Here is a 25,721-nt window from a genome sequence, read left to right as displayed (position 1 = left end):
CAGAGAATGAGGCCAGAGAAGTCACCTGCCCAGACTAGGGCAGGAAAGTTTTATAGATTGTAAGTAAGGGGTGATGATGCATCCACCACAAGGTTTGTGCCCAAGTATGGTCAAAAGCTGAGCACTTAGGCGGGGACTTGAGAGGCTGGCAGGCAGCATTAGTGGAGGAAGCTACAGTAGTCACCAAGAATGCAGAACTGGGCTTTCTGGAGCCTTTCCTTTCTGAGCAGGTGGGGTTTTGGAGAGACAGAGAGAGACAGAGACAGGCAGACAGACAGACATGGGAATGGAGCTTTCCGGACCATGCAGGGACACTGGAGGCTAACACTCACAGCTGGTCTCTTCTAGTCTTTGCTATGTGAATCCCACCAATTGAGAATAAGAACACTTCCACAATTTTGACCCAAATTTGAAACAAGCTTGATTTTACTGGGTTGCACACAAGAGCTGTCCAGCAGAATGCCTTTTAAGTTGGGTTAAAGAGAACAGCCCAGGTCCATTTCTTGGGCTCCTTTTAAGGAGTAAAATCATGAGTACTTGCAAAGCAGGTTTGCAGAAGAGAGACAATAAGGAAATACAGAAAAATCTCAAAAACCACCATGTGGTCTACATGTGGACTGAGGGTTAGGGAGGGTCAAACAAGTCAAGGGCATAGGTTAGGCCAGGTCAGGCTCCAAGAAACAGACTTAAAAGTAATAGACCCCAGACCCAGGGTACTACCTTCTTGGGTGGGCGCCCCAAGAACCCAGACTCTGGTCCAGTTGATGCAAACAGCAAGAGGTTTATTGATGCGGCTGTACAGTCAGGCTCCTCTCCTCTCAAGAGCAAGGGGAATGTCAAGTATTTCCCCTTAGATGCTGGCCCTTCCTGGGTGGAGTCAGCTTATGGCTTTTCCTGGGGACGGGTGGTATCTACCAGTAAGCCTGTCATGGCAGCTGTGTGGTCAAGCTGTTTTGGGCCCCCACAATCTCAGTTCTCCCATTTCTTGATTAGTTTTGGCTAATATTTCTACTGTAATATTAGTAGCTTTTGAAATTAGATCTGCTATTTTAGAAATCTCTCATTGTAGTGCTAATCCTGAAATTTGCCAGAAAGACCAGTTCCACCATTTTGGCTGAATTTAAACAAGCTTTTATTAAAATATTAAATACTATCCAAGATGGAATTTTATCTAGACCATCACCTTCTAGGTGAGTGGCCACAAGACATGTGTTGACAGAGCTTATATGGGCAAAACCATAGGCCACCATACTTTCCCATGAGGCTTTGACCTTATTTTCTAAGAACTCCAACTCCCAGAATCCCAGGAAGTTATCTATCTGGTTTTTGGGCAGGTGTTATCTTTTAAGAACTACAGTTCCCAGAATCCCAGGAAGTTACCTGGTCTTTGGGCAGGTGGGGCTTACAGGTAAACTTTGGGTCTAATAGTAGTCCAACAAAAAGCCCTGGGATAGGTAACAGAAAGGCCACAATAGCAGCAACTGTAGTGGATCTAATAGATGTAAGGAATCATCTCAATTTTCAGGAAGAGCTCTTGTAATTCTATTAATAGATTGTAAAGATTTGCTGAATAAAATAGGTGTAACACATCCTGTACCACATAAGCCCTCATATCCTTCAGGGAGTACAGAATAAGTATTATTTTCACAGAAAAAAGTCCATCCTAAGGCCAATCGTTTACCAAAAGGGAGAGTGTGATAAGAAGTGGAATTACAATAGGAAGGGACATTTGTGCAATCAAAACATAGACATTATCAATGGGAACACCAGCTACAGCTTTTGAGACATTAGTGGGGCATGTTCCATTTTGTCCTCTGTTATCCTTGTATAATTTTCATGAGAAACCCCTATTCCATACAGATTTCTCTCTTAGAGCCGGGGAATAGAGGAATCTTTTCTGACACAGAAGGAGTTTTCTCCTTGAGTTTTTAGTGTTAAATGGACCCAGACATTTTAAAGTTATAGATAGGGTTACTCTGGGTATGTTAAATTCAATTGAAGTAATTAATGAGTCATCCCTTCCCCTTCTTATTTTATCACATCCGTAATTTCTGTTATCAGAAAATAAAACTGTTAGCCAAAGGACAATCTTGATGCAGATTCTAACAGCAAGAACACAGTTTAAAGTTTGTGACAATCAAACTTTAGGAAGTTTGATTTTTTTAATGGCCTTTTTTCATTCACTTTCTACCTCTGGGAGCTAGGCTCCTCTTCTGTGGGTCCTTTGGGTGCCTTCTTGAGATGTGAATGATGAACCCAGGAAGGAATACCAGCAACCTCAACAGCAGTAGGCATCCAGAGAATCACAATGTAAGGTCCTTTTTGGTCCTTTCCATCTAGGTTGAAGTTGGCCAGGTTTGAAGCTGCAGACCAATACAGTTACTCTGGGTTGGAATGGGTGATCTGGTGGGCAGTGCCCAACCAGTTGAGCATCCTGGACCTGAGGGAAAATCTTATCCAAGGTTAATTACAATCCTTTTAAGGACTTAGAGATTGGAATGGGGCAATTGCTAACAGTAATGTACCTGAGGGATCGTGGGAGGTGGTCACCCATAGACTATTTCATGTTTGGTGAACTTTTCTCGATAGGAGGTACAACATACCCTGAGAAAGTTGTAAGGCAAGAGGTTATCAACCCAGTTATCAGTCTCAAGAGTATATTTAGTTAAAAATCTCTTTAAAGTTCTATTCATTCTCTCTGTCTCCTGAGCTCTGAGGATGATATATACAACAAAGTTTCCAATTTATGTTAAGAGCCTTAGAAGACAATTGAGATAACTTGGCTGTGAAGGCTGAGGCATTATCAGATCCCAGAAATAGGAGGAGGCCAAATCTGGGAATAATTTCCATTAATTTCTTAACTACCACTTGAGTAGTTTCCTCTCAGGATGGAAAGGGCTCTACCCAGCCAGTGAATATCAACAAAGATCAGCAGATATTTGTAGCCATATAGTCCTGGTTTGGCTTCAGTAATGTCCAGTTCTCAAAAGTCACTGGGTAATGTACTTTGACTCTGTTGACCTAGGGGAAGCATGTCCTTCTTTGCATTTACATGGGCACAGATCAGGCAGTGATCTGAAATGCTCTGACATTTTTCTCAGTGTCCAGGTAGCCAGACAGAAAGAGAGATAAGTTCTGAGATCTTCTTAGGTTACAAGTGCATGGTGTGATACAAGGCCATTAGCCAGTTTGGGCCCAGTACCTTTGGTATGCAGATTCTTCCATCAGGCTAGATCCGTCATCCATTGCAGCTCTGAAAGCCCCCAAGTCAGAATATGACTTGATTTCTTCTGGATCATACTCAGGAACATCTTCATTGAGGCAGAGTGGGGGCTCTGGGAAAGCAGATGGTTCTAGTGCAGTTTGGGTTCCCCCAAAGCAGACTTGATCTGAATGGTTGTCGCCTTGAGTTTTATGGGGTTTTGTCTTTGTGTTGTTCTGGCCAGTGTATTATGGCCAGTTCAGTTGTCGACCAGATGGCCTCTATCAAGTATGCAATTTCATGTTTATTTTTAATAGTCTTTCTCTCTGAGGTGAGTAAGCTCCTCTGTTTATATATCTGTCCATGAACATGAGCTATGGCAAAAAGCATATCTGCTGTCTATGTAGATATTCACCTTTTTTTTCCTTCAGCCCATCTTTCCTACTTTTTTGTGTTGTTTTGTTTTTTTGAGACAGGGTTTCTCTATGTTAACAGCCTTGGCTATCCTGAAGCTGGCTTTGTATATCAGCCAAGCCTTGAACTCCCAGAGATCCGCTTACCTCTACCTGCCAAGTGCAGGAATTAAAGGCGTGCAGCATCACCGCCTAGCCCTTTAGCCCATCTTAAAGCCTGGGTCAGAGCAATTATTTCTGCTCCCTGGGCAGATGTGCCCCTGGGCAAGGCTTGTGCCCAAATGAATGCCTTCTGGCCTGTGACCACCACTGCCCTGGCATACTTGGTTCCTTCTTCCATTGCTGCCATCCATGTAGAAATCCACATCTTTTGGTAAGAGCAATGTCTGTCAGGTTTGGTCACATACATTGGATGATGTCCAGCATCTCCATGCAGTCATGGATGTTTCCTCAGTATTGTCATCTGACAGCAGGGTGGCAGGATTGATGGCCAAGGGTTTATTGAAGGTCATTCAGTCCTTATCTGAGTCATACTGGCATTTGACATCCACTGATTGGTGGCTTTCCTCAGCAGGATTTCCAGAATGTGTGAAGCTGTTACAGTTAGAGTCTGTCCCAGTGTCAGCCTGTCAACTTTTTTTTTTTTTTTTTTTTTTAAACAAGAATTGCAGTGGCTGCTATTCCTCTTACACAAGGTGGTCATCAGAGGCTATAGGATCCAGTCTCTTTGAGACGTAAGTTATGGTGTTTTCCAGGGACCCAGGGTCTGAGTCAGGACTCCCTTGCCAATGCCCTTTCTTTCATGGATGTTAAAATGAGAGGGGTTGGAGAGTTAAAGTGGGGGCCTGTATGAGGGCCTCCTTTAAGTTCTTAAAGACCTGTTCATGTTCCTTAGTCCATTCCAAAGGAGAAATGTTGTCCCTGGCCATAGCAGAGTACAAAGGTTTGGCAATTTTAGCAAACCCAGGTATCCAAAGACGGCAATATCCAACAGCTCCCAGAAATTCCCTAACTTGTTTCTTGGTGGTTGGAGGTGGGATTTGCATTGTGGCCAACTATGTGGCCCTAGGACAACAGTCTTTTCCCTACTTTTAGTTCATAGCCCAAGCAGGTAACCTGGAGTGAGTGAGCCAATTTGGGCTTTTTTTTTTTTTTAGAAACTCCATAGCCTAAATGGGCTAGAGTTTCCACAAGGTCTCTAGTAGCTCTCAAACAGTCCTCCTCATCTTTAGTGGCCAATAGTAAATCATCTGCATATTGAGGCAAGGTTACCTCAGGGTTCTTAACTATGGAAGAGGCTTAAATCTGGTTGAATGCTTCATTGAGGATGGTGGGAGAGTTTTTGAATCCTTGAAGCAGTCTGGTCCAGATTGTCCCCATATCCCCAATTCAGCGTTGGCCCTTTCAAATGCAAAGATGGGCTGACTTAATTCTAACAGGAATAAAGAAGAATTCATCTTTTACATCCAATACAATGTAAACTTTATGCTCTGGTGGTAATAAACTGAGCAAAATATTAGGATTTAGAACGTTGGGTGAATGGATTCTACCCATTTGTTTATTTCCTTCAAGTCTTATACTGGTCCTTAGTCTGAGTTCAGGCTTTGGGGCATGCAATAAGGGGGGATTCCAGATTGTCTGGCAAGGAGTAAGTATGCCTGTTTCAAGAGGGACCTGATGAGAACCTTGATCCCTTCCCTGGCTTCCAAACTGATGAAGTATTGCTTGACTTGAATAGGCATTGCTAGTTGCACTATGACAAGTGGCACGTTTTGCCAGCCCAGAAGGATGGATGATACTCTGCCCAAACTGTAGGAGTTTCCTGGATCAACAACTTTTTCCATTCCCCTTCTAGAGACTAGATTGGATTTTGGAGGAGCAGATATTCCTCACTCATTGGGCAGGTTATAGTTAAAGTCTTAGCAGGGCCTCCTAATTGCAACCTAGGAGTATCTTCTGAGAACGATATTGCTGCTTGGAGCTTCTTCAAGAGGTCCTGTCCCATTAAAGGGTAGGGACATTCAGAAATAACAAGAAATGAATGAATCATACAGTCCCTTGTTCTAGGTTAACAGTCCTGTCAGTGGTCCATTTATATTCTTTGATATCCCCTGTGGCCCCCGTTACTTCTATTGTTTGGTAAGGGGTCCTAGGGGCTCCCATAATGCTGAATGAATAGCCCCCACGTCCCCCAGAAAATTTACAGGTTAGCCCCTATTGGTGAAGGTAAATGGGCTTCTGGGGCCCTTGTTCAAAGGAGTCTTGGCCTCACTAATCCTCCATAGCTAGGATTGGCTTGGGTTTGGGGGGACCTGTTTCTGGCATGGACATTCATTTTTCCAGTGGCCCATTTTTTGTTTTTTGTTTCAATAGGCACATTGGTCCTTTTTTAAAGCTCTCCCCTTTTTATCACGGTGTGCATGGGCAGAGTTGAAAGTGGCTGGGGCTTGTCACACAGCCACAGTGGGATGCCCCATCTTGTTTATCAAAAGATCTTCTTTGCTATCTCTGCCATCAAACACCTTCAGGGCTCTCTCTAATAGTTCTGACCTGTTCTTTCCTGTAAATCCATCCACTTTTTCTATCTTTCCATGTATGTCAGGGACTGACTGAGCAACAAAGGCCAGGTTAATCGCCTTGAGATTTGCCAGGTCCTCTGGGTCTATAGGGCTATATAGCTGATAGGTGTCCAGGAAAGCTGAAGGCGATCCATCTGCATCCAGTTCCACATCTGCTAACTTAGATATATGTTAGTGGGCTTTTGGGATGCCATTTCGTCCCTTCCAACAGAACCTGGTGGTATTCACTGGGTGACCTCCTACCTTTCTCTGTGGTGTAGTCCCATTGGGGTCTCTGTCTTGGCAGACTGTTGTCAGTTGCATTTACCCTCAGGTTATCAGCCACTGAAGCTGTTTCAGGGAGTACTTCAGCTGCTTTTGTGAGAATCTATTCCCTTTCTTCAGTAGTAAAAAGGGTATGGAGAATCTGCTGACTGTCATTTCACATGGGGAGATAATTAAATGAGATCGAATCAATTAGAGAAATTAAGGAATCAGGGTTAGTACTGAAAGGGGGGTTCTGATTCTTCTAGAGAATCTTGTAGAGATCTGTAGTGGAGAAAGGGACATACAAGTAGTGATTTTTAGTGAAAAGCTATAGAGGAGCAAGGACCAAAGGAGATGCCACTCTAGAACCAGAATTGGAGGAGGAGTCAGGAGGGCTATATTGGGACCCCTGGCTTGTGTGTGGAGGGGAAAAGACATGAGGAGGTAGGGAAGAGCTGGGGGGAAATAGGGGGAGGTAGGGAAGAGCTGGGGGAGGTAGGGAAGAGCTAGGGGGAGGTAGGAGGAGGCAGGGAAGAGCTGGGGGAGGTAGGGGGAGGTAGGGAAGAGCTGGGGGAGGTAGGGGAGGTAGGGAAGAGCTGGGGGAGAAAAGATAGGGAGGTAGGGAAGAACTAGATGGTGGGGTAGGAGTAGATGTGGATGGGGGGCAGAGTGAGGCTATGATGGTGGGACTGGGGCGATAAAGGTAGAGGCTGAGGTGAGGAGGGGATAGAGTGGTAAAGTTATATATGGAAGGAGGGAGGGATTCTTCCTTCTGCGAATTCTACAAAAAGGTTTCCAGAGGGCTCCTGGGTCTCTGCTACAGACCCTCCGAGAGCCAATTTGCCAACAATCAGGGCTTGGCCACCTTGCCCATTGTGAACCATACAGACCTTCGTGAGGGGTGGGAGGTTGGAAGTTGCTTCAGCCCAAGGCAAAAATGTGTCAATCCAGTCTGATCTAGGTAGCCATAATTACCAAGGGTGACATCTGAGAATCGAAAGTGCCCTGGGAGGGCCAGTCAACCCCGAATATGGGCCATTCAGTTTCACAGAATGTTCAGAGGAAACTCTTAGTGAGAGGATAATCATAATTCTCCTTTACTAGAGGGGGCTAAATTTGTCAGAATTCTTTAAAACACAGGTAGAGGGCTGTCAGGCTTATTATCTATTCTGTCTGTCTGTTTAGTCACCCCAAGTCCAAATAAGCCGATTAACACAGAAAGTAAAATGACAGAACAGAAACAGTAAACATGAAGCCAAAGACAAGACAAAAAAAAAAAAAAAAAAAATGGGACATGAAACCAGACCTCAGGTGGATGGTGCTACATCTCGCTCTTTGTCCTGGGCGGGAGAATATTGAGGTTCCATTGAACATCCTCACATCCTAGATCAGGATCTCAACAGACCAGACTGTGGCTGACCAGGGAGGCCTCTAGAGGCTTACTGCTTTTCTTGCACAGCAGTTCACTCTGATAGTCCCTGAAACTGAAAGCACGCCTCAGAGTCTTGGAACCTCTCAAGATGTGCACTTCCTGAGGTGACCCTTCAGCCCTGGATTTCTGGAGTGAGGGTCCAGCTTTAGAATTTGGGTGGATGATCTGATCTCGCTGAGGCCTCCAGAAAATGTTAATTCCATTGGGCAAGGATAAGACCACTACCACAATTTTGAGCCAGATTTGAAGCAAGCTTGGTTTTTATTGGGGTGCACACAAGAACTGGCTAGCAACTCCTCCTAAGTCCAGTTAAAGAGACCAGGCCTTAGTCTATTTCTTGGGCCCCTTTTAAGGAGTAAAATTATGAGTAGTTGCAAAACAGGTTTACAGAATAGAGATGATGGAGCGATAAGAAAATAGAGAAAAATCTCAAAACCACATATGGTCTCCATGTGGAGGGGGCTAGGGAAGATCAGGGTATTCTCAAAAAACAAGTTAAGGTCATAGGTTGGGGCATGTCAGGCTCCAGGAAACATACTTAAAAGCAGCAAACTCAGCTTTTATGGTAAATGGGAACTTATTTTTTAACAATACAGCATAATGGCTCCTTCCTTAAAATGGAGTCAGGCAAGTTCCTCAACTCAGCTGTCACTTTCTTATTGAGATGTGTCCATGTACACAGATAATGGCATAACTGAGGCTTCTTATGTCCTGGAGATGTTGGTGTTCAGAAAAATCTGCAGGTCTTTATAAAACCCGTTGAGTAGATCCTGATCAGCATTTAAGTAGAGGGCTAGAGAGATGGCTCAGTTGTTGCTGGCCACTCTTTCAGAGGACTTCAGTTTGATTCTTATCACCTACACTAGCTCATGACCAACTTGTAACTTCAGTCCCATGGAATCCAATGCCCTTTTCTGGTCTCCACAGGCACAGACATACATGCAGGCAAAACACCTATACATATAAAACAAAAATGAAGGAAAAATGAAGCAGAATAGAAAACCACCAAAGTAGGTGTCAAAGGACATATTACAGTTTAGTTAAAGATTTTAATTGCTCTTATTTTCTAGAATTGGGTAACACTTATTCTGTAAAGTAGGACAGATAACACCGATAAACTGAGGAGTATATAGGTCCATTTTAATGGAGATTAAAGGGTAGGGAGAAAGCAGAAACAAAGAATAGAAAGATTATCACAGAATTATGCTCCTTTAAGATAAAGATAAGGAAACAGAAGCATAGACCGATAATTTACTGCTGGTATTAGGTTGCTTCAACTTACTTCCTTATAGGGTTAGATAGAAAGAACTTCTTTATGCCTATGAAATTGGCCTGTTTGGCACATAGTGCATTTTTGTAATCTCTAATCCCAGTTTCTTAAATCAGATAAATACCTTGGTTTCTACTTGGTGACAGAAACTTCTTCGGTTTGAGTGACTCCATCCTGACTTTTAGCCTACTCTATTGGGACCTGAGGCAAGAGTTGTTGAAACCAACTGACCTACTGTACTTTTTATTTAATAAGGGTTGCAATTAGTTTATGAAGCTTTTGTTTAAATGGTGTGTGGGGGAGGGGGGAGGAGAGGAGAGGAGAGGAGAGTGAATTGGAAATGCTTTGTTACCAACTCTACTCAGCTAGTCTTGTGCTGTGACCACATGACTGAGAAAGCATCTTGAAGGAGAAGGGGTTTCCTCTAGCTCACACTTTGAGGATGCAGCCTGTCATGATGGGGAAGGCAGGGAGCAGAGCATGTCAAGGCAGCAAGCGATCACGTCTCTATGGACTGGGAAGCAGAAAGAAGACATGAAGTGGAGCTATCTAAAAACCTCAGAGGTCCACCTCCTCCAGTGAGCTCCATCTCCTAAAGGTTCCATATTCTAAAACAGCACTACCAGCTAGAGACCAAGTATTAATATGTGAAACACAAGCTTCTTGAGGGGACATTTTACATGTAAACCATAACACCATGCTTTTGAAAAGGGACTCAAATCGGAATGAACAATCAGAATCTAGTACTATGCTTAGGATATTTTGATGACTGAAGTGAAGATACTCACACTTGTGCCCTGACACTTGTGTCAGCTTCGTTTTTTGTTGTCCCAGCACAAGAGTGACTCTGTGACTCTTACCAGCACCACAGGCTCAAGCTGTAAAAGGCAGCTGCCATCTAGTGTTAAATCATGTCCTAGACTCCAAGATTGGAATACTAAGTCTTTTTAAGGATTTATGAGTTTAAATGATGCTTAAGCAGGGGCTTTTAAGGGAGTGGTAATTAAGGAGCAGTGGTCTCCAATAATTCCAGATGGCTACCATTTAACTTTGGGTGCATACAGAGAAAAAGAAAGTCCCAAGCTCTAGAAGATAGTATCAAAAATACTTTCTGCTAATTTTTTATGCTTTTCTGAAATGGGCCTAATTACAAACACTGTGTTGTTTAGAACCAGCCATGTATCTGATGATGGCTGTGATTTTTGTCTGCCTATGGACAGAGGATCAAGGTCCTCACGCACCAATGATTGACTATCTGGATTCTGTTCCAAGCGTAGACTCTCTAACGTGGAATTATTCAACATCTGTATTCTTCGACCATCTTTCTAGCCCAACTCATAACCCTCACCTTATCCATTCTTATCTCCAACCTCTGAGCCTTAATAAAGGCCTAATACTTTTCTTTAATGTTTTAATTAAATGGAATTCATGAATTATTTGCATGCATATTAACATTTTTTTGTTCTTAGCAAAATTGCTTAAGAGAGGATAAAAGGATTATATTGTCAGTAAAATAAAGGATATTTAGTCATGAGACTCTTGAAAGACTAGGAGGGAATATGGTTGATGCCTTCAAGTATTGACAGACTCCATTAGAGGGCTCTAATGCTACCTGTATATGCCAAAGGTTATGAGAAGACAGCAGATGAAGGGTAGAGGAGGCAGTCCCTAGCCATAACAACCAGCCTGTAGCAGCTGAACTCTGACCAAAAAACTGAACCAACTCTCAAAGATAGTGGATTCTCTATGCTTCAGAAGGTCTCCAAGTTGGCTTGAGGGCCCACTCTCAGGTGATGCTGGGTGTTTCTAGATAATAAAAACAAGTGAGGCAAGATTTTAGAGAATAGAAAAGGAGAAAAATATTTCCAGAAAAAGTGTGGTGGGAAAGAACTATGTCATTTTGTAGAGGACCTGCTTCCAGTGTCTGAAGCAGGAATCTTGACCATTGGCTTTGGGACTCATCTGTTGCATGTTTCTGGCAATGAACACGCTCTAATAAGGTGAACTAACATTGAACCTCTTGCTCCTTGTGTGCTTAGGGTCATTGGTTTCCTGGAGGCTATTGTTTGCATAAAATTTGGACAAGATCTCTTCTCTAAGACCCAGATACTCTACGTTGTATTTTGGCTTCTTTGTGTGGTAAGTCATTACTCTCACACCCCAGAATGTTAGCTAAACTTCCTAGCTATCTTTAAGGAAACTGAAATACAAAAATAAGATTCTCTTGTACACTAAGTTTCCTTAGAAGTTCAGAGGCATTTTCTTAATAACTTAAGATTGGGCACTAGTCTAAAAGTTTGACTAAAATACAGCCATACAGCAGCTTAATTGGGTCACCTTGGCCATTTCCAAATAGATGCCCTCAGCAGGTACACCACCTATGTGATTTCTTTGCTTCTGGGAATGTGTCTACATGAGGTGAACTAGTAAGGACTTTGAGGAAGCAACAAGTACATTTTTTCATGCCCTCTCCTTCATCCTATCACTGTGACTTTTATAGTATAACATACATGGGTTTATATACAACTTGGCATTACAGAGTAGGTTTTGGAAGCAATCAGACCACAGGTGTTCTGCTTTGTAGGCCACACTTCTACCCCAGAGAGGGACCTACTCTGAAGAGAAGAGTTTAGTGGGGCATCAACCTAGAGCTCCAGCCTTTTTTTTTTTTTTTTTTTTTTGAGACAGGGTTTCTCTGTGTAGCTTTGCGACTTTCCTGGGACTCACTTGGTAGCTAGCCCAGGCTGGCCTCGAACTCACAGAGATCCGCCTGGCTCTGCCTCCCAAGTGCTGGGATTAAAGGCGTGCGCCACCACTGCCCAGCCGAGCTCCATCCTTTTATTTCTGTCCTTTACTCTCACCTCTGAAACGGAAATATTGGAATGTTGGCTAGCTTGATTATATTCAGGTCTTGTGCAGAAACCACGCCTGCTGTGAGTTCATGAGAGCAGTGGTCTATCATGTCCAGAGACACTGTTTCATTCATGCTTCCCTGAACTTAGACTTCACATTTTTATAATTTCTTTGAATTGCTGCCCACCCATCCCAAGTAGTTGTCATACTTGTCAAGTCTCTTTTGCTCTATAGCATTCCTTATGTCTCTAGCTCATCCTCCCTTGCACTTTAAGGGAGAAAGCAGCTCTTCTGTCCTATAGATTTTCTTACTGTCTTTCCAATTTCATCCTCTCCTGTAATTAAACACGTTTTTGATTTTCCATAAGGTATTTTTGCTTTGTTTTGTTTGTTATTTTTGCAATGTCTGTTTTTAGGGTTGTAGGTTTGAAATGCCAACTACACCAGCACCTTTCAGCAGCTCCTTGATCTCAAGATCAAGCAGTAACAGGGAATGAGTATCTCCAACGTAATTAAAGTACAGAATTAATAATTAATTAAAGTACAGAATTAATTATTTTTTTCTATCCTAGTAAGATTAGAAGAAAGAGTTGGGGTATTCGGTGTATGTGATGTTTTGCTTCTGATTTTCTTGGATTGTTCTCTGACATGGTCACTTCAGGTTTGGACTGGAATATGATCTGCTGCATGGGTAGAGGGCTGCTTACCTTACCTGCTACAGGAGAGCCATGGGACCACAGCAGGATAAGCCAGAGTGCCCCCCAGATATGGTAGAGGATACTTCTTACCACAGTACATCATGAGCAGGTCACACATGAGCAGGTCATACATGGTTGTTCTAGTCCTAACCCATGTAATGGAATTGATTTTGTTTATATCCTCCTTTCACAATATTGAACTTTTTGAGTATAAAGAAGCTTAATCATCCTTTTGCCATCATTGTCATGAGCATAGAACCTGGCATGTAGGAATCTCAGCAAGGATGTAAAGAATGAGTTGGAGAGGCAGAGACTAAGATATCCAGGCCAAGGGATCAGCTTGTACAGACATAGGACTGTGAGAGCAAAGAGGGAACACTGGAGAGGATAGGAGTTGCCTGTATAGAAGGGCTGTGCATACTTATAGTTGGGTCTTCTAGGAGTTGTAAGTAGTCTGATTTTTTTCACAGAGAAGCACTGTGCAGGATGGGGTCTCTAGGAAGAATGTTAAATTAGAGTATGTTGTTTGGTCCTAATTGACAAGTGACAGGTAGAAGCAAAGCACAGTCATTGGAGGGCAAGGAAAGGGCTAGCTAGGTTTGTTAGTTGTTCTAGAGATGTTAGCATAGGACACTTGCCCTGTCATTACCCAGAATGGACATGAAGATAACTCTGGTGTTTCTAGACTGTGGTAGTAACAGGGCACATGAGAGCAGCCTATAGCTGTTCTGAGTTGAGGTTAAATTTTTAGATGAAGATATCCTATCTCATCATCTGCCTCACTGAATTCGTCATCTGCTCAGTAACATTGGATAAGGCTTGCTCAGGGGTGACCTGACCCAAGATGTCCCTATGTAGGACCAGGAGAAGCCACGAGATTGTAGGAAGAGTTAGAAGACACCCCATAGGGACTTGAGATGCTGGCCAAAGATGGGATTCCATGGAGCAGCTGGATTTAAGAGGCCAAGTAGGGCTTTCGTGACAGCCATAAGATGACAGTGAGACTCTGAAGAGGGCAGAGTCCCTGACTGACATGATCAGGCATGACACATGGAGAGGACTCTGTAAGATGAATCTTAAAAGGTCTTATTAATAAAAAAAAAAAAAAAAACCCAGAGCTAGATATTGGGATGAAAACTGAGAGATCAGAGAAGCAGAAAGAAGCCAGCCACGTTTACTGCTAGGAAATCCTCAAAAAGAGAGCCACTTTATACTCATGCCTCTCTCTACCCAGCTTCCCTTTTTTGACCAGCTCTGTCACTTCCTGTCTGTCTGTACAGACCTCCAGACCTCTATGGTTAACTAGTGCTGGGAATTAAAGGTGTGTGCCACCACACCTGGCTCTGTTCCCATTGTAGCCTTGAACTCACAGAGATCTTGATGAATCTCTGCCTCCCGAATGCTAGGATTAAAGGAATGTGCTACCATTGCCTGACTTCTATGTTTAATATAGTAGCTGGCTTTTTCCTCTGATCCCCAGATAAGGTTTATTGTGGTGCACAAATAAAATATCACCATAACTCAGCTTGAAAAGAGGCCACTGAGCTGATCAGCTTCCATTCTTGTAACAAATACCCGAAGTCAGTTCAAAGAGAAAGGTTTATTTTGGCTCAAGGTTTATTGTTTTGGGGGCTTCAATCTACAATCATTTATCCCCATAGCATTAGCCCAGTAAGAACAAAGCATGCTTGTGTGATAGCTGGATGTGAAAGAAAAGACTTTGGCATGATCCTTTATATCAGCAACATTTGCTGAGTATCCTCTGAAGTCAGTGTCCTCCTAAGATCCCAAAAGAAAAGAGTCTCAGCACTCCCTTTGGCACCCCCTTCTTTACCAAGGACATTGTAATACAGACATGGTAACTGGAGAACATGAAATCCAATCCATATGCTAACTAGCAGGTCTCTACATGATGGAGTTTTACAGAATGGGAAGGAGAGACTCATCAGCACCTACTGGGCTCTGCTGTTTAGAGGTTCCTACCACCTCCCAGTTGCAGCAAACTGTGAACCAAGGCTACCATGGACCTCTGGGAGACATTCAAGACCCAAAGCACAGCAAGTCCCAGCTGCTGCCTTGTGCGTTTCACAACCAAAAAGAATGGAAACAAGATCCCAACACTTTTCATACCATGGCCTTTATTAAAGAGCAAGACTGATCTCCTTCTCAGAAGTGAGATGATCATTATTCAATAAGAGAGCAGTAGGTTACACCGTGCCTACCATTGTACTCAAGAAACAAAGGCCCCAATTCTTTCCTTTGCTTGGCAAGGCACCACATACAGAATTTGAGATTAATATGGAAGCAAGCATCTCATGTGCTGCCTAATAAGGTTGTTGAATAGCCATCATACATTTTAATGTTTATTACCATATTGTAAAGCCAAGGTGGATTCTGCATGCTCACTACTGCCACATCCATGGCCACAGACTGCCTGGCTTTCATCCCACAGAGTTTTCAGTTCTCCCTCCCTCATCTCTCTTTAAACAAAATCCATGCAATTACTATTTTAAATCCAGACCTTGACATTTTAAGTGGACATTTGCATGGATTTCCACAGGTATGATTGCAAATCCATAAATTATAAGCTTTTGTCTCCTGAACCAAGTAGAAAATGGGCCTCTTGTACCTAGGTAAAGTGGTACATTTGGCAACCATATTAGGCCCTTTGTGTGGTGATCGTGATGATGAGCACCTTTCTTTTGCCACCTGCCTGTATTTTCCTGGTCCTTCTGCGAAGCCAGCTCTGTCTGCTGATTCCTGTTGGAGAAAGCCCCAGCTGCAGCCCGACCGCACAGGCTTGGAGATGAGAAAGGAAAGAATCTGACCTCTGGTGGTCATAATCTGCAATGGCAGGCCAGTGGCGGCATTACCTTCCTTCTCCCAGGCTCATTCCATAGCCAGTACTTTGGGAAGAGGTGCCTAAGCTCCCCCTCCCAGTGTGAAGCTTAGGACATCCTGCTGTGCCCTTGTAACACCTAACACAATGGAGGCTCACACACACATGATACATTTCTACTTGTGGCTATTCTTTCCCTTCCATGAAAAATGGCAAATTTAATGTTGATGTATGTTATAAAATTTGGACAAGTATTAGAATATGCTGGAGGTTAGAAGCCATTTACATTTTGTAACTGTAATATATTCATTCATTGCATAGTTTTTGTTGTGAGGGAGTGTGAACTTCTCTTTAAAACTCCACATGTAGAGACCTGCTGGTTTGCATATGGATTGGGTTTCATGTTCTTTTGTCACCATGCCTCTGTCCCAGCCTCCTTGGTAAAGAAGTGGGCAGCTAGCCAGAGCACTGAGATTCTTTTCTTTTGGGTTCTTAGGAGAACGCTGACTTCAGAGACACTTAGCAAGTTGAGGACATGAAGGAATGGGCCAGAACTTAGGCTCCAGGCTATAGGGATAGGCTCACAATTCTGCTGCTCTTGTCTGTCTGCTGTTCTGTGAGGCATTGTTTTTCTTAGTGGATGGAGGAGCTCCACAGAAGGATGGTGATAGGAAGTTATAAAGACATAAAACTAGTATCTGACTAGAGATCAATAACCTCTTTAAAACTAGGACCTGGTCTGTTCCAGTTTTTCCCCATGTCACCCAAGTCCCTGGAAGGCATTCACTGCTATTTTTCCTCTTCTGTTAAGTGGGAAGATTAAGAATCTCTAAAGTGGCCTTCTAGATCTAAAGCTCTGATTCTCAGAAAGAAGTAAAATTATTCTCTCAGGAAGAGAAAGTCCCACCACGATTTCATACTGGTCCCCATGGTTAGGATGAGATGATAGGTAGTGATGTACCCAAGTGTCTATAGGAAATAGTGTGAACTCTGGGTATTAGGGATGGCTTAGTATAAAGTGTTCTTGAGAATGTGCTGTTTAGTTTGATTGCTTTTGTTTACCTCACTCACTCTCTCTGGCCCCTCCTTTCCCCCTCAAACCCCCTTTCTGCTGACCCCCTTGTTCCCTCAGCCCTTTGCTACTCAGTCTGGGCAGCCAAAGACTTTTCCTAAACTTGTTTTTTTTGGCACATTTTGAAATTTTAGATTCTCACTATCCATGAGTGATGGGTTTCATGCCCCCACCTCTGGGATACACAAATCCACTAGCTATCAAGTCTTACATTCTTGTTGACATTGTGCTTGCATAGTGTATGCATGTCCTCCTATAGCATTTAAAGCTTATGTATATAAAACATAAATACTGTGTAACTTGTTTTTTAGGGAAGGATGATGAGCATTTTAAAATCTTTATTTTGGTACAAATACATTTTTGTTCCCTCAAAAATTTCTAAGCCAGTTTGTTGACTCTGAGGATGGGAAACATCTGCATGCAGTGGGCCAATTGTCTATACTGTTGTCCTTACACTGAAGTTTAAGGTGTGATACTGGCTTCTGGGCAGCCACTCATCTCATGCAGGTTGTTACAAAGTATTTTCAGTCTCTTTGTTTTTCTGTCCACAAAAACAACAGCAGCAGGGGTCAGAGTGGAGCAACTGCTTCTGAAAAGCCAGGGCGGTGAGCTCAGCAGGGCCCTCTTGCTCAGTCCACGGGGATGCCTTTCCAGGCATTATTGAATGAACTTCTTAGCAGTGGATGCCAGGTAGATCCATTTGTCTGGTCTCACCATAGCCCTTCTTACAAATGGAGTATCTATGACCTGCCCAACCAGTCCACCAAACCCGTTCCTGCTCATCTCTGACTGTCCCATCTCAGCCACATCCAACCGTTTTGTTTGTTTGTTTGTTTGTTTGTTTGTTTTTTTTGGTTTTTCGAGACAGGGTTTCTCTGTGTAGCTTTGCGCCTTTCCTGGAACTCACTTGGTAGCCCAGGCAGGCTTCGAACTCACAGAGATCCGCCTGGCTCTGCCTCCTGAGTGCTGGGATTAAAGGCATGCGCCACCACCGCCCGGCCATCCAACCGTTTTGAAGCCTTGCCCTGAAGACAGATGGCAGAAAGGCGCTGAGCTATCTTCTGGACTCTCCCAGGATCCCAGTTTCTGGGAAGTGAAGTGTGTGTGCACTGTCATTTATAAAGGGGCTTTGTGTCTTTTTGTCTTCCAGGCCTTCACCACGTTCCTGTGTCTGTACGGCATGGTTTGGTATGCAGAGCACTATGGCCACCGGGAAAAGGTAGAGTGGAAACAGAGGTGGCCTCCATTTAAAAGACCCAGCGGGTAGCACAAACACACAGAGGGAAAGAGATAGCATAGCAGCCTTAGGGAGTGATGCCAGTCCTGCCGTACAGGAACTTAACATGTCAGAAGGTGCCCTGTTACACAGCTGTGCTTGCTTGTGGCTGGCCTGGTCAGTATCTGTATCCTCCTTTTGCAAGGGCTTTAAATCTTAGTTATTTAAATAAAAATTTTAAAATTAGCTAAAACAAGTGTAGAAGTGGGAAACCCCTGAACTCGTTCTCAAGGTTGTCTTATATTCTGGCTCTTTTGCCTTTTCAGACCTTTTTATATGTCCTATTCCAGGCTTCCCACCTGCATTGCCTGCTTCTTACAAAGTAGAGAATGGTTTGAATGGGTTTTAACACTAGAGTAATTCTGGGGATTATTGTGTTTGGTGTGTGTGTGTGTGTGTGTGTGTGTGTGTGTGTGTGTGTGTGTGTGTGTTGACGTGTGGGCTTGTTTGTGTGTGTAGGAGGGTGTCAGGGAGGATGCAGGTGGGGGAAACTTTTATGTGCAGGCCAGAGGCTAACTTCAGATATCATTCCTCTCTGTGTACTTGTCCATTGTTATTTTTTTTATTTTTATTTTTTAGCAGTCCCTCTCACTGATTATAATAAGCATGAGCCACTGTGACAGGCTCTTTGATTTGGGTTCTGGAGATTGAACTTAGCACTTTACTGACTGAGCGATATCTCCAGTCCTGTCTTTGTTTAAATAAAGATAATGCTGTCATCCTTCATTCATAACTTTGAGCTTGGATATCTGTATATGTATGTGATATCATGATCAAATCTAGGCCCTTGCCCATGCTGTATCCCAGCCTCAGAGCTAATGCTTTCTAGAAGGTTGATTCTGTGTGTTCTGGCAGGAGATCACAGGCTTTCTAGCTGAGAAATACAGGGTGAACCCTTTCACACTTAGCCTGGGCTCCCCCTCCCCTTTTTCCATCCTGCCATTCTTCTCAGGACTGACCTAAAGTTTACCCATTAAACCTGTGTCTCTCTCTAGACCTATTCAGAGTGTGAAGATGGCACTTACAGTCCAGAGATCTCCTGGCACCATGGGAAAGGCTCAAAAGGTAACAACTGTCTTGCTCACTGTTTAAAGCTTTATTGAGTCCTCTGAACCTCAGACCTACTGTGGAGACTTAGGGTCAGTGTTCATCCTCTGAGCTTCAGTAGAGACATTGAAGAGTCTCAACTTACTTATCACATCTCTCCTGTCTACTAAGAAACACACGGTTCTCCAAAATCTAGCCAGAAGCTTGCCTTGTGAGATGAGGCTACAAACTGGGTTCTGCTTTCCTCAGGCAGGAAGTTCTACGCTGCCTCAAGCCCCATAGTGGGAGCACTCCCCCTCTTGGCTTTTATAGTGGGTGAAAATGCTCAGAGAGTGCTGTGTGCCCCTGAGAGAAGGCCTTTCAGAAGAGGTTGCTGAATGTGATGGTTTTTATTCTGGAAGCAGAGCTGTGTGAATGGGACCCTCAGCCAGCCTCTCTCTGGGAAGCATTTTGTAATGATCTAGGGTGACTTGGTTATTTGAAAAATTTAGATTTATGAAACATTGACAGCGAAGAGGCTCCGCTGGCCAGTACTTTTCAGTTCTTGTCAAAACCAAGAAGCATGGCTGAGGGAGCAAACTGTGAGTCTGAGAGACTGAGGACGATGTGGCCTGTGGTAAGGAAGACTTGTGAGTTCTTTAGAAATTGTGCCGAGAGGTGACCCTGGGGAGCTGGTGGCTAGGAACTCTGCTTAGTTCTCTGCCACCCTGTAGACTGTTGTCATGTGTGGGCAAAGGGAGTCATCAGACTGACCTCATCTGGTTCCATCCAGTTGCATATCAGCCCTGGGCACTCTTGGTTTTCTAGTAGAAAGGATTCATGAGTGGAAGAGATACCACTTATGAAGAATAGTTTAAAAAAAAAAATCAGAAAATTTTGGACTGTGACAAATGATACTGAGAATGAAGACAAGACTATGGGTCTTTGGGGAGTGGGAGTAAATGGCTGTCTTTGGTAAATATTTCTCATGAAACTGAACCAGAACTCTGGGAGAGAGGGAGTTTATGCTTAGCCACTGCTGTAGAGACTGGCCACAGGCCCTATCAGAGGAAAGAGTCAGCCCAGTGTTACAATGTCACCTCAGGCTCCCACTCATGAGCAGCAGGATTGTAAAGATGTTGACCTTTCTGCTAATAGTCTTAATTTTATGAAGTCAAGAATCTGTTCCAACTGAGAGCTTACAAAGCCTGTTTAACAGTTCACTGTGTACAGCTTGGGAAATCTGTACTGTTGTGAGCATAGGATGGATACTGATGTTGTCTCTTGTTTGTGCTCTCATTTGTGCTCACCCTTCTGGTCTTCATGACTGTGCTGTGTCCAGTCTATTTTACATACTGCCAGAGTAAAAATTCCTCAGGGCCCAGGTCTTATGGTACATTTGCCTTGTATACATGAGGCACAGCCAGACTGTCAGGTTCACGTGGCCTTAATTTATCAATGAGGCCACTAGAGGGAGAGCAAGTGTCAGTGTTGGGTAAGAGCTGGCTTCTAGATGGCAGGCTAGGGCAGGCTAGAAAGGGAGAACCACAGATCCCAGAAGCCAGCCGCAAAGCGCAAAGGCCCCCGGTGATGATGTGTTGGCTTCCTTTGGGCAGGTTCTGAAGACAGCCCGCCCAAGCATTCAAGCAACAGTGAAAGCCATTCTTCCAGAAGAAGGAACCGGCATTCCAAGTCCAAAGTCACCAATGGAGTTGGAAAGAAATGAAGAAGCCTAGTTAATGTCAGATGTTCCAGAGAGTGCTTAGACCTGAGAGGGCAACAGAACATCTTCGGGTCTTCCTATGTGGAGATCAAAATGTACAGAACATACAGAAGGAACAGAGGGGGCTTTGGGGATCATGATTTGAGATTATAAGTCTTGGCTTCCATAGCCCTGAACACACATTAGGCTGGTCATGACTTGGGCTTCTTTGCCAACAGGAGGTGTCTCCTAACTTCAGCACATGGCCTGTGGTTGCTGGTAGCTATACAGTGTGCTGGTAGGACAGGATAGCTGTTTGCTCCTGCTTGCCAGCAATGGCTCTGTGCTCATGTGTCTTGTGGACGCTGTATAAATATCTTCATTCAGATGATTTAACCAATTGGTTAATGAACTGCTCACTGGGTTTTATTTTTATGAATCTGCCTTTCCATTTGATTGATTGTTTAAGTTCAGTTTGCTTTTCCATCTTTTACTTCCTGTTGTCAAGTTAGAGTGCTTAAAAGCTTCCAGAATCCATTGCTGAAATTAGGGTTCCTTCTAGAGAAACAAAGAGTGGGGGGAGCTTTTGTGTCCCTGCTTAGCATACTCAGTCCCTAGCCACACGGCATATGATCAGCAGCCTAAGTTTGAAGGAGGCTGGCTGCTTGCACTGGAGTCTCAGATTGGAACCTGTTCCATTCCCAACGCTGTTTGTCCAGACTGAGTGCACAAAAGCGACCCTGCCCGAGGAGCTGGGGCACTGCAGCTCCGCTCCTGCCAGGTGCCTTTCCCATGGGCTTGGTTTTCCTTCTATGGTTTGTTGCCTACTTTGTCTTTCTGTCTCATGTGAGGTGCTAGTGAGTATTAATTAACTTTCATCTGTGCCATGTTCTCCTAGAACATTCTCCCACCCTGGATCCTTGTTTTAAATAAACCAGTTCACACGAAAGACTCCTCAAATATCTGTCTGTTAGAATGACATTTCTTCGTTATCTTTTTGGTCTTTCAACTGTTTATAAGCAAGCTTGTATTTTACAATTGACTTTAGGATAATACATATGTATATGTGTTCTATATGCTGAAGAGAAAAAAGAAACATTATTTTTAAAGGGCTTATGATATATGTCCTAGTCTGAATCTTCCAGAGTAATCCACAGGAAGTGGAAGTGTAGCCATTGTCTGTTACCATGGTCATGCTGACCAAGTTGGATTTTCTTCTTCAAACAAGTGGCCTGTACACATACAAACTTACTAGCCCTTTCCCTTATTTCCTGGAGCACAATGATTTCTGCATCTTGGCTGTCTTAAAGGAAATCTTTGAACTATAGAAGTTATATTTTCCTTCTTTGAAAAAAAGAATTCTCAGATGAGAGGGTTAAATGAATCATGAACAGCCAAGGTCACAGTTAGTGCCCTGAGTGACCACTTGATCTAGAGCTACCTACAGACATGCCTCTTCAGCCAGACTGTTCTGAGAAGATCAGCAGCAGCAGCTAGCCCACACTGGGAATCCAGGGCAGGTCATAGCTCTCAGCTTCCCCACCGCGTCCCATGAATGTGTTTAAAGGGGGGCAGAGCAGTGCATGCTGCATATACTACCTGTCATTCCCCATCCCTTCTTTCATAGTTCTGGAATTGAATCCAGGGCCTCTTGTGTGCTAGACAAGAGCTCTGCCTCTGAGCTTTGGCCTTCCCTCACATTCCATCAAACAAGCTTTTATGAATGTAGTTATGACTTTAAAACATCCCTCTGCTTTGCAGATTGGTGAGTTTGTTTTGTTTCTGTGCAATTTTGGTGAGCCCCAAAATTTGTATCCCTCTTATAGGTTCTATGTCATGCCATTGAGGGTTTCCAAGGTCCTTCTCCAGAAGAGCTGGGTCTTGTGCTGAAGGACTCATGTAGTGGGTGGCCCAACCCCTCTGAAGGGGCACAGCCCATCTTCTACAACCAGACAGTTAAGTGCCTGTGGAGTTGATGGTGAACTTGACATGGCTGTGGTGTGCGTAAGAACCAAAGCACACATGAGTTAATGTTTCCTCTCTGGCTTTGTAGGAAACAGCTAGGAAAGCACGTTAAGTTCAAACTTTCTATTTCCCCTTTGAGTAAGTGCTCTTAGCTGCTGTAATGACCAAACCAACACTTTCCATGGCTGTGTTACCATTACTCCTCCACACCATACCACTGGTCCTGGCCTACATTTCCAGGTTGATGGAAGTAGAACACATGTTCCAGAGGCATCCTTCAGTGAGTGGTGACTTTAAGTCACCTCATGACCCCTTTGGCAGATTGCTGTCTTTAAAGATACCACTATTGAGAGTATAAAGCAGGAGGAAATTTTTTGTGTCTTTCTCCCTAATTCACACTGCACTGAGTGTCAGACTCTCTTTCCTTTTCATCATCCTTGGACCTTACAGGTCTCTGCCTTCCCTCTTGTTCCTTTCACCATTCATAAAGAAGCCTTGACCACCTGCTCTCCCACCCATGCTCAGATGTTTCACTGCCCTGTTGAGCATTTTGATGATACCCAGCATCTGGTAAATGCCAGTCTTCACTGGGACTGCCCTGGAAATCAGGTTCTCACCCAAGAAAATAAAATTGCTTACATCAGTCCCAGTCTTCTTAGTCCCTACTCAGAAGCCACTTGCCTCAGAGCATCCTGAGAAATGATACCTGCTTTGTTAAGGCCTGCGTTTTAGAATTGGATTTATAGAATGTTTGGGTTACATTTCAAAGCCCTGACAGAGTGACTGATTGGGAGGCTGGGTAGAGAAGGGAAGGCTTACTACTGGATGAGAAGCAAGAAGTGGGGCTTTTGGGAGCAGACTGAGTGTGTCCTTTAAACACTGTGTTTAACATCCATTGGCTGTGCCCAGGGACTGTCATAGGACTGCTGGGCATATCAGTGTTGACCAGGTGAGTGTGACTTAACATCCAGAAATCCACAGGTGGACTATTGTGCCTCTATATTTCCTATTTCTCTGATGGAGAAAGGCCTCTGGTTCCTGCATCTCACCACCCAATGGAACACCTCTTTATGTGTATGCATGTTTCCATGATTACATTTGAGATTTGGTTCTTTGCAGTCAGTATTGGAGTGACTGATACTGATGGGCCACAATCTTACTGCTCATCCGTAATTAAAGATGTGATTTTTACATCTTTTATTCTGAACTTTATGGTAAGATGGTCACAGGTAAAGCTGTAATATTTTTTTAGTTTTGCCCTTATGTGAACTTAAAGCAATTTGTTACCATGTATTGATTGTACAAAATAATGGGTTTCATTCTGACATTGTCATGTGTGTGTATACGGTATGCTTTGATCATATTCCCCATTTCTCTCTTTTGTCTCCCCTGCCACCCAGATGGCCCCTTTTCTCTTCCCAAATAATTTAAAGGAACTATTATTGTCTACAAAAGAAGAAGAAAATAGCTGGACTTGAATTGTTTAGTTTGTAGGCATGCTGAGTTGTAAAATATCTTCCTTGTCTCTGATGTCCACTAAAAATGCCTTTGGTCCACTTTAAAAATGTCACCTGTGACTTTGTCTACCCTGCTATTACTTTTCTTGCAATGTGTTGGATGGATTGAAAAAAAAAGGAGGGGGGGGGAGCCCAAGAGTTTTCTATGTAGCCAAGCTGGCCATGAGTTCACAGAAGTCTTCTTATTTCAGCCTTCTTCGTGCTGTGATTATAGCCCTGTCCCACCTCACCTGACTTGTTGGGTAGAAATTTAAAGCTTCCTGACCTCTAAGGTGACATATTTTACCACACTCCCACATTGTTCAAACGTTTACTATGGTCCAAGGTCCAGGTCCTGTCAAGGCTTCATGTAGCTCAGCTTAGCTTACAACTCTTTGTAATCTGGTATCTCAGTATTCATGTTGAAAGCTGGTCTTTTCGTTCAGTGTACCTTACTAGCTAGAGAAGTGGGTGTCAGGCCAGCTTCCTGCCTACAGTCCTAACAAAGACTTCCAGACCCCCAGCATTCTGCCTTCCTATGGCGGAGAAGAGGATATTAGCACATCCCTTTCCCCCAGAGCCTAATAAAGACAGGAACATCACTGGGAAAATAGAATTTGCTGGAGGGCTTTGCTGCCCAGCTGAGTCAACCAGCTAGGGGGTCTCCTTAGTTATCTGGACTCATGTTTAAATATTGTAGTATGATCATGTGTTAATTACTGCATTTTCTTTGGTACTGAATGTTACATTGCTATTACAACTATAAGGATTGTGGGCTCCAGTGGCATCCTGAGACAGCAGGAAGGGTTTCTTAATTACAGGCAGGACTTCTGAACACTCCCTTACTAGAAATATGTACTGTACTCCTGACTTTGCCCACTGCCATAACAAAGGGCTACTTGCATTTGCTGTCACCAGTCTGATTGTTCTATGCCACAGGCTGATGAGGTCCTTTCTAGACAGGTGCAACTGGGAAGGACTAAGTTATCTAGTTTGCCTGGATTTTTAGGATTCCCCACCTTCTCAAAGAGTGGAAATACCTAGATCAGCTGCAGGAGGGTAAGTTTTGTAGCACCATAGAGAACAAGTCTTCAAGACAAAGATGCTAGGGACCTCTGAAATAACTTTGGATGTAGCTCTCAAAACCCCTATCTTACCAACAACCTCCAGAGCACCAGGCTTGCTTCACTTGTACACCAGAGTCATAGCCCTATTCCAGAGGAAAGGTTGTCCCAGATCTTCACATATACACATGTTCTGTGAGTCCTGACAGTTCAGTGGTATCTGGCTGTTTTCTGGAATGAGATGGCATGGAGCAGTTGAGCACTTGCCTGCAGGCACTGGGCCAAGAAGGAGCTGTCAGGTCAATCCAGGACCCTAAGGCTCTTGTTCCAGATGTCTGGACATAATGTTTATTTATGTTCCTGTCCTGTTACTCCATCACATGACAGAGCTTACTTGTCTTTACCCATAGCACTCCTATCCAGTGTCATCGGATAGCAGATGACAGTCAGATCTTTGGAGGATCACACTCTTTATGTACCCCTCCTCCATTCAAAGGGATTCAGATCTCAGGGCTTCTGGGGTTGCCCTCATTTGAGATGTTGGCTGCAAGAGTGGTACTGGCAATTAGGTTCTGTCCACAGCTTTTC

General features: G+C 43.7%; 1 protein-coding gene across 1 annotated transcript in view; it reads left to right on the top strand.

Moving 5' to 3' along the window:
• Positions 1–24,138, top strand: part of Ptdss1 (phosphatidylserine synthase 1) — a 69,739-nt gene extending 45,601 nt beyond the window's left edge. The window contains exons 10-13 of the mRNA XM_006977624.4: positions 11,182–11,281; positions 17,755–17,823; positions 18,876–18,945; positions 20,523–24,138. Of these exons, the coding sequence (XP_006977686.1) occupies positions 11,182–11,281; positions 17,755–17,823; positions 18,876–18,945; positions 20,523–20,632 (349 nt within the window). The 3' untranslated portion in view covers positions 20,633–24,138. The remainder of the gene's footprint in view (positions 1–11,181; positions 11,282–17,754; positions 17,824–18,875; positions 18,946–20,522) is intronic.
• Positions 24,139–25,721: the final 1,583 nt, after the last annotated feature.

Source organism: Peromyscus maniculatus, chromosome 20, assembly GCF_049852395.1.
Source record: "Peromyscus maniculatus bairdii isolate BWxNUB_F1_BW_parent chromosome 20, HU_Pman_BW_mat_3.1, whole genome shotgun sequence".
NCBI lineage: Eukaryota > Metazoa > Chordata > Mammalia > Rodentia > Cricetidae > Peromyscus > Peromyscus maniculatus.
This window is presented reverse-complemented; position numbering and strand designations above follow the sequence as displayed.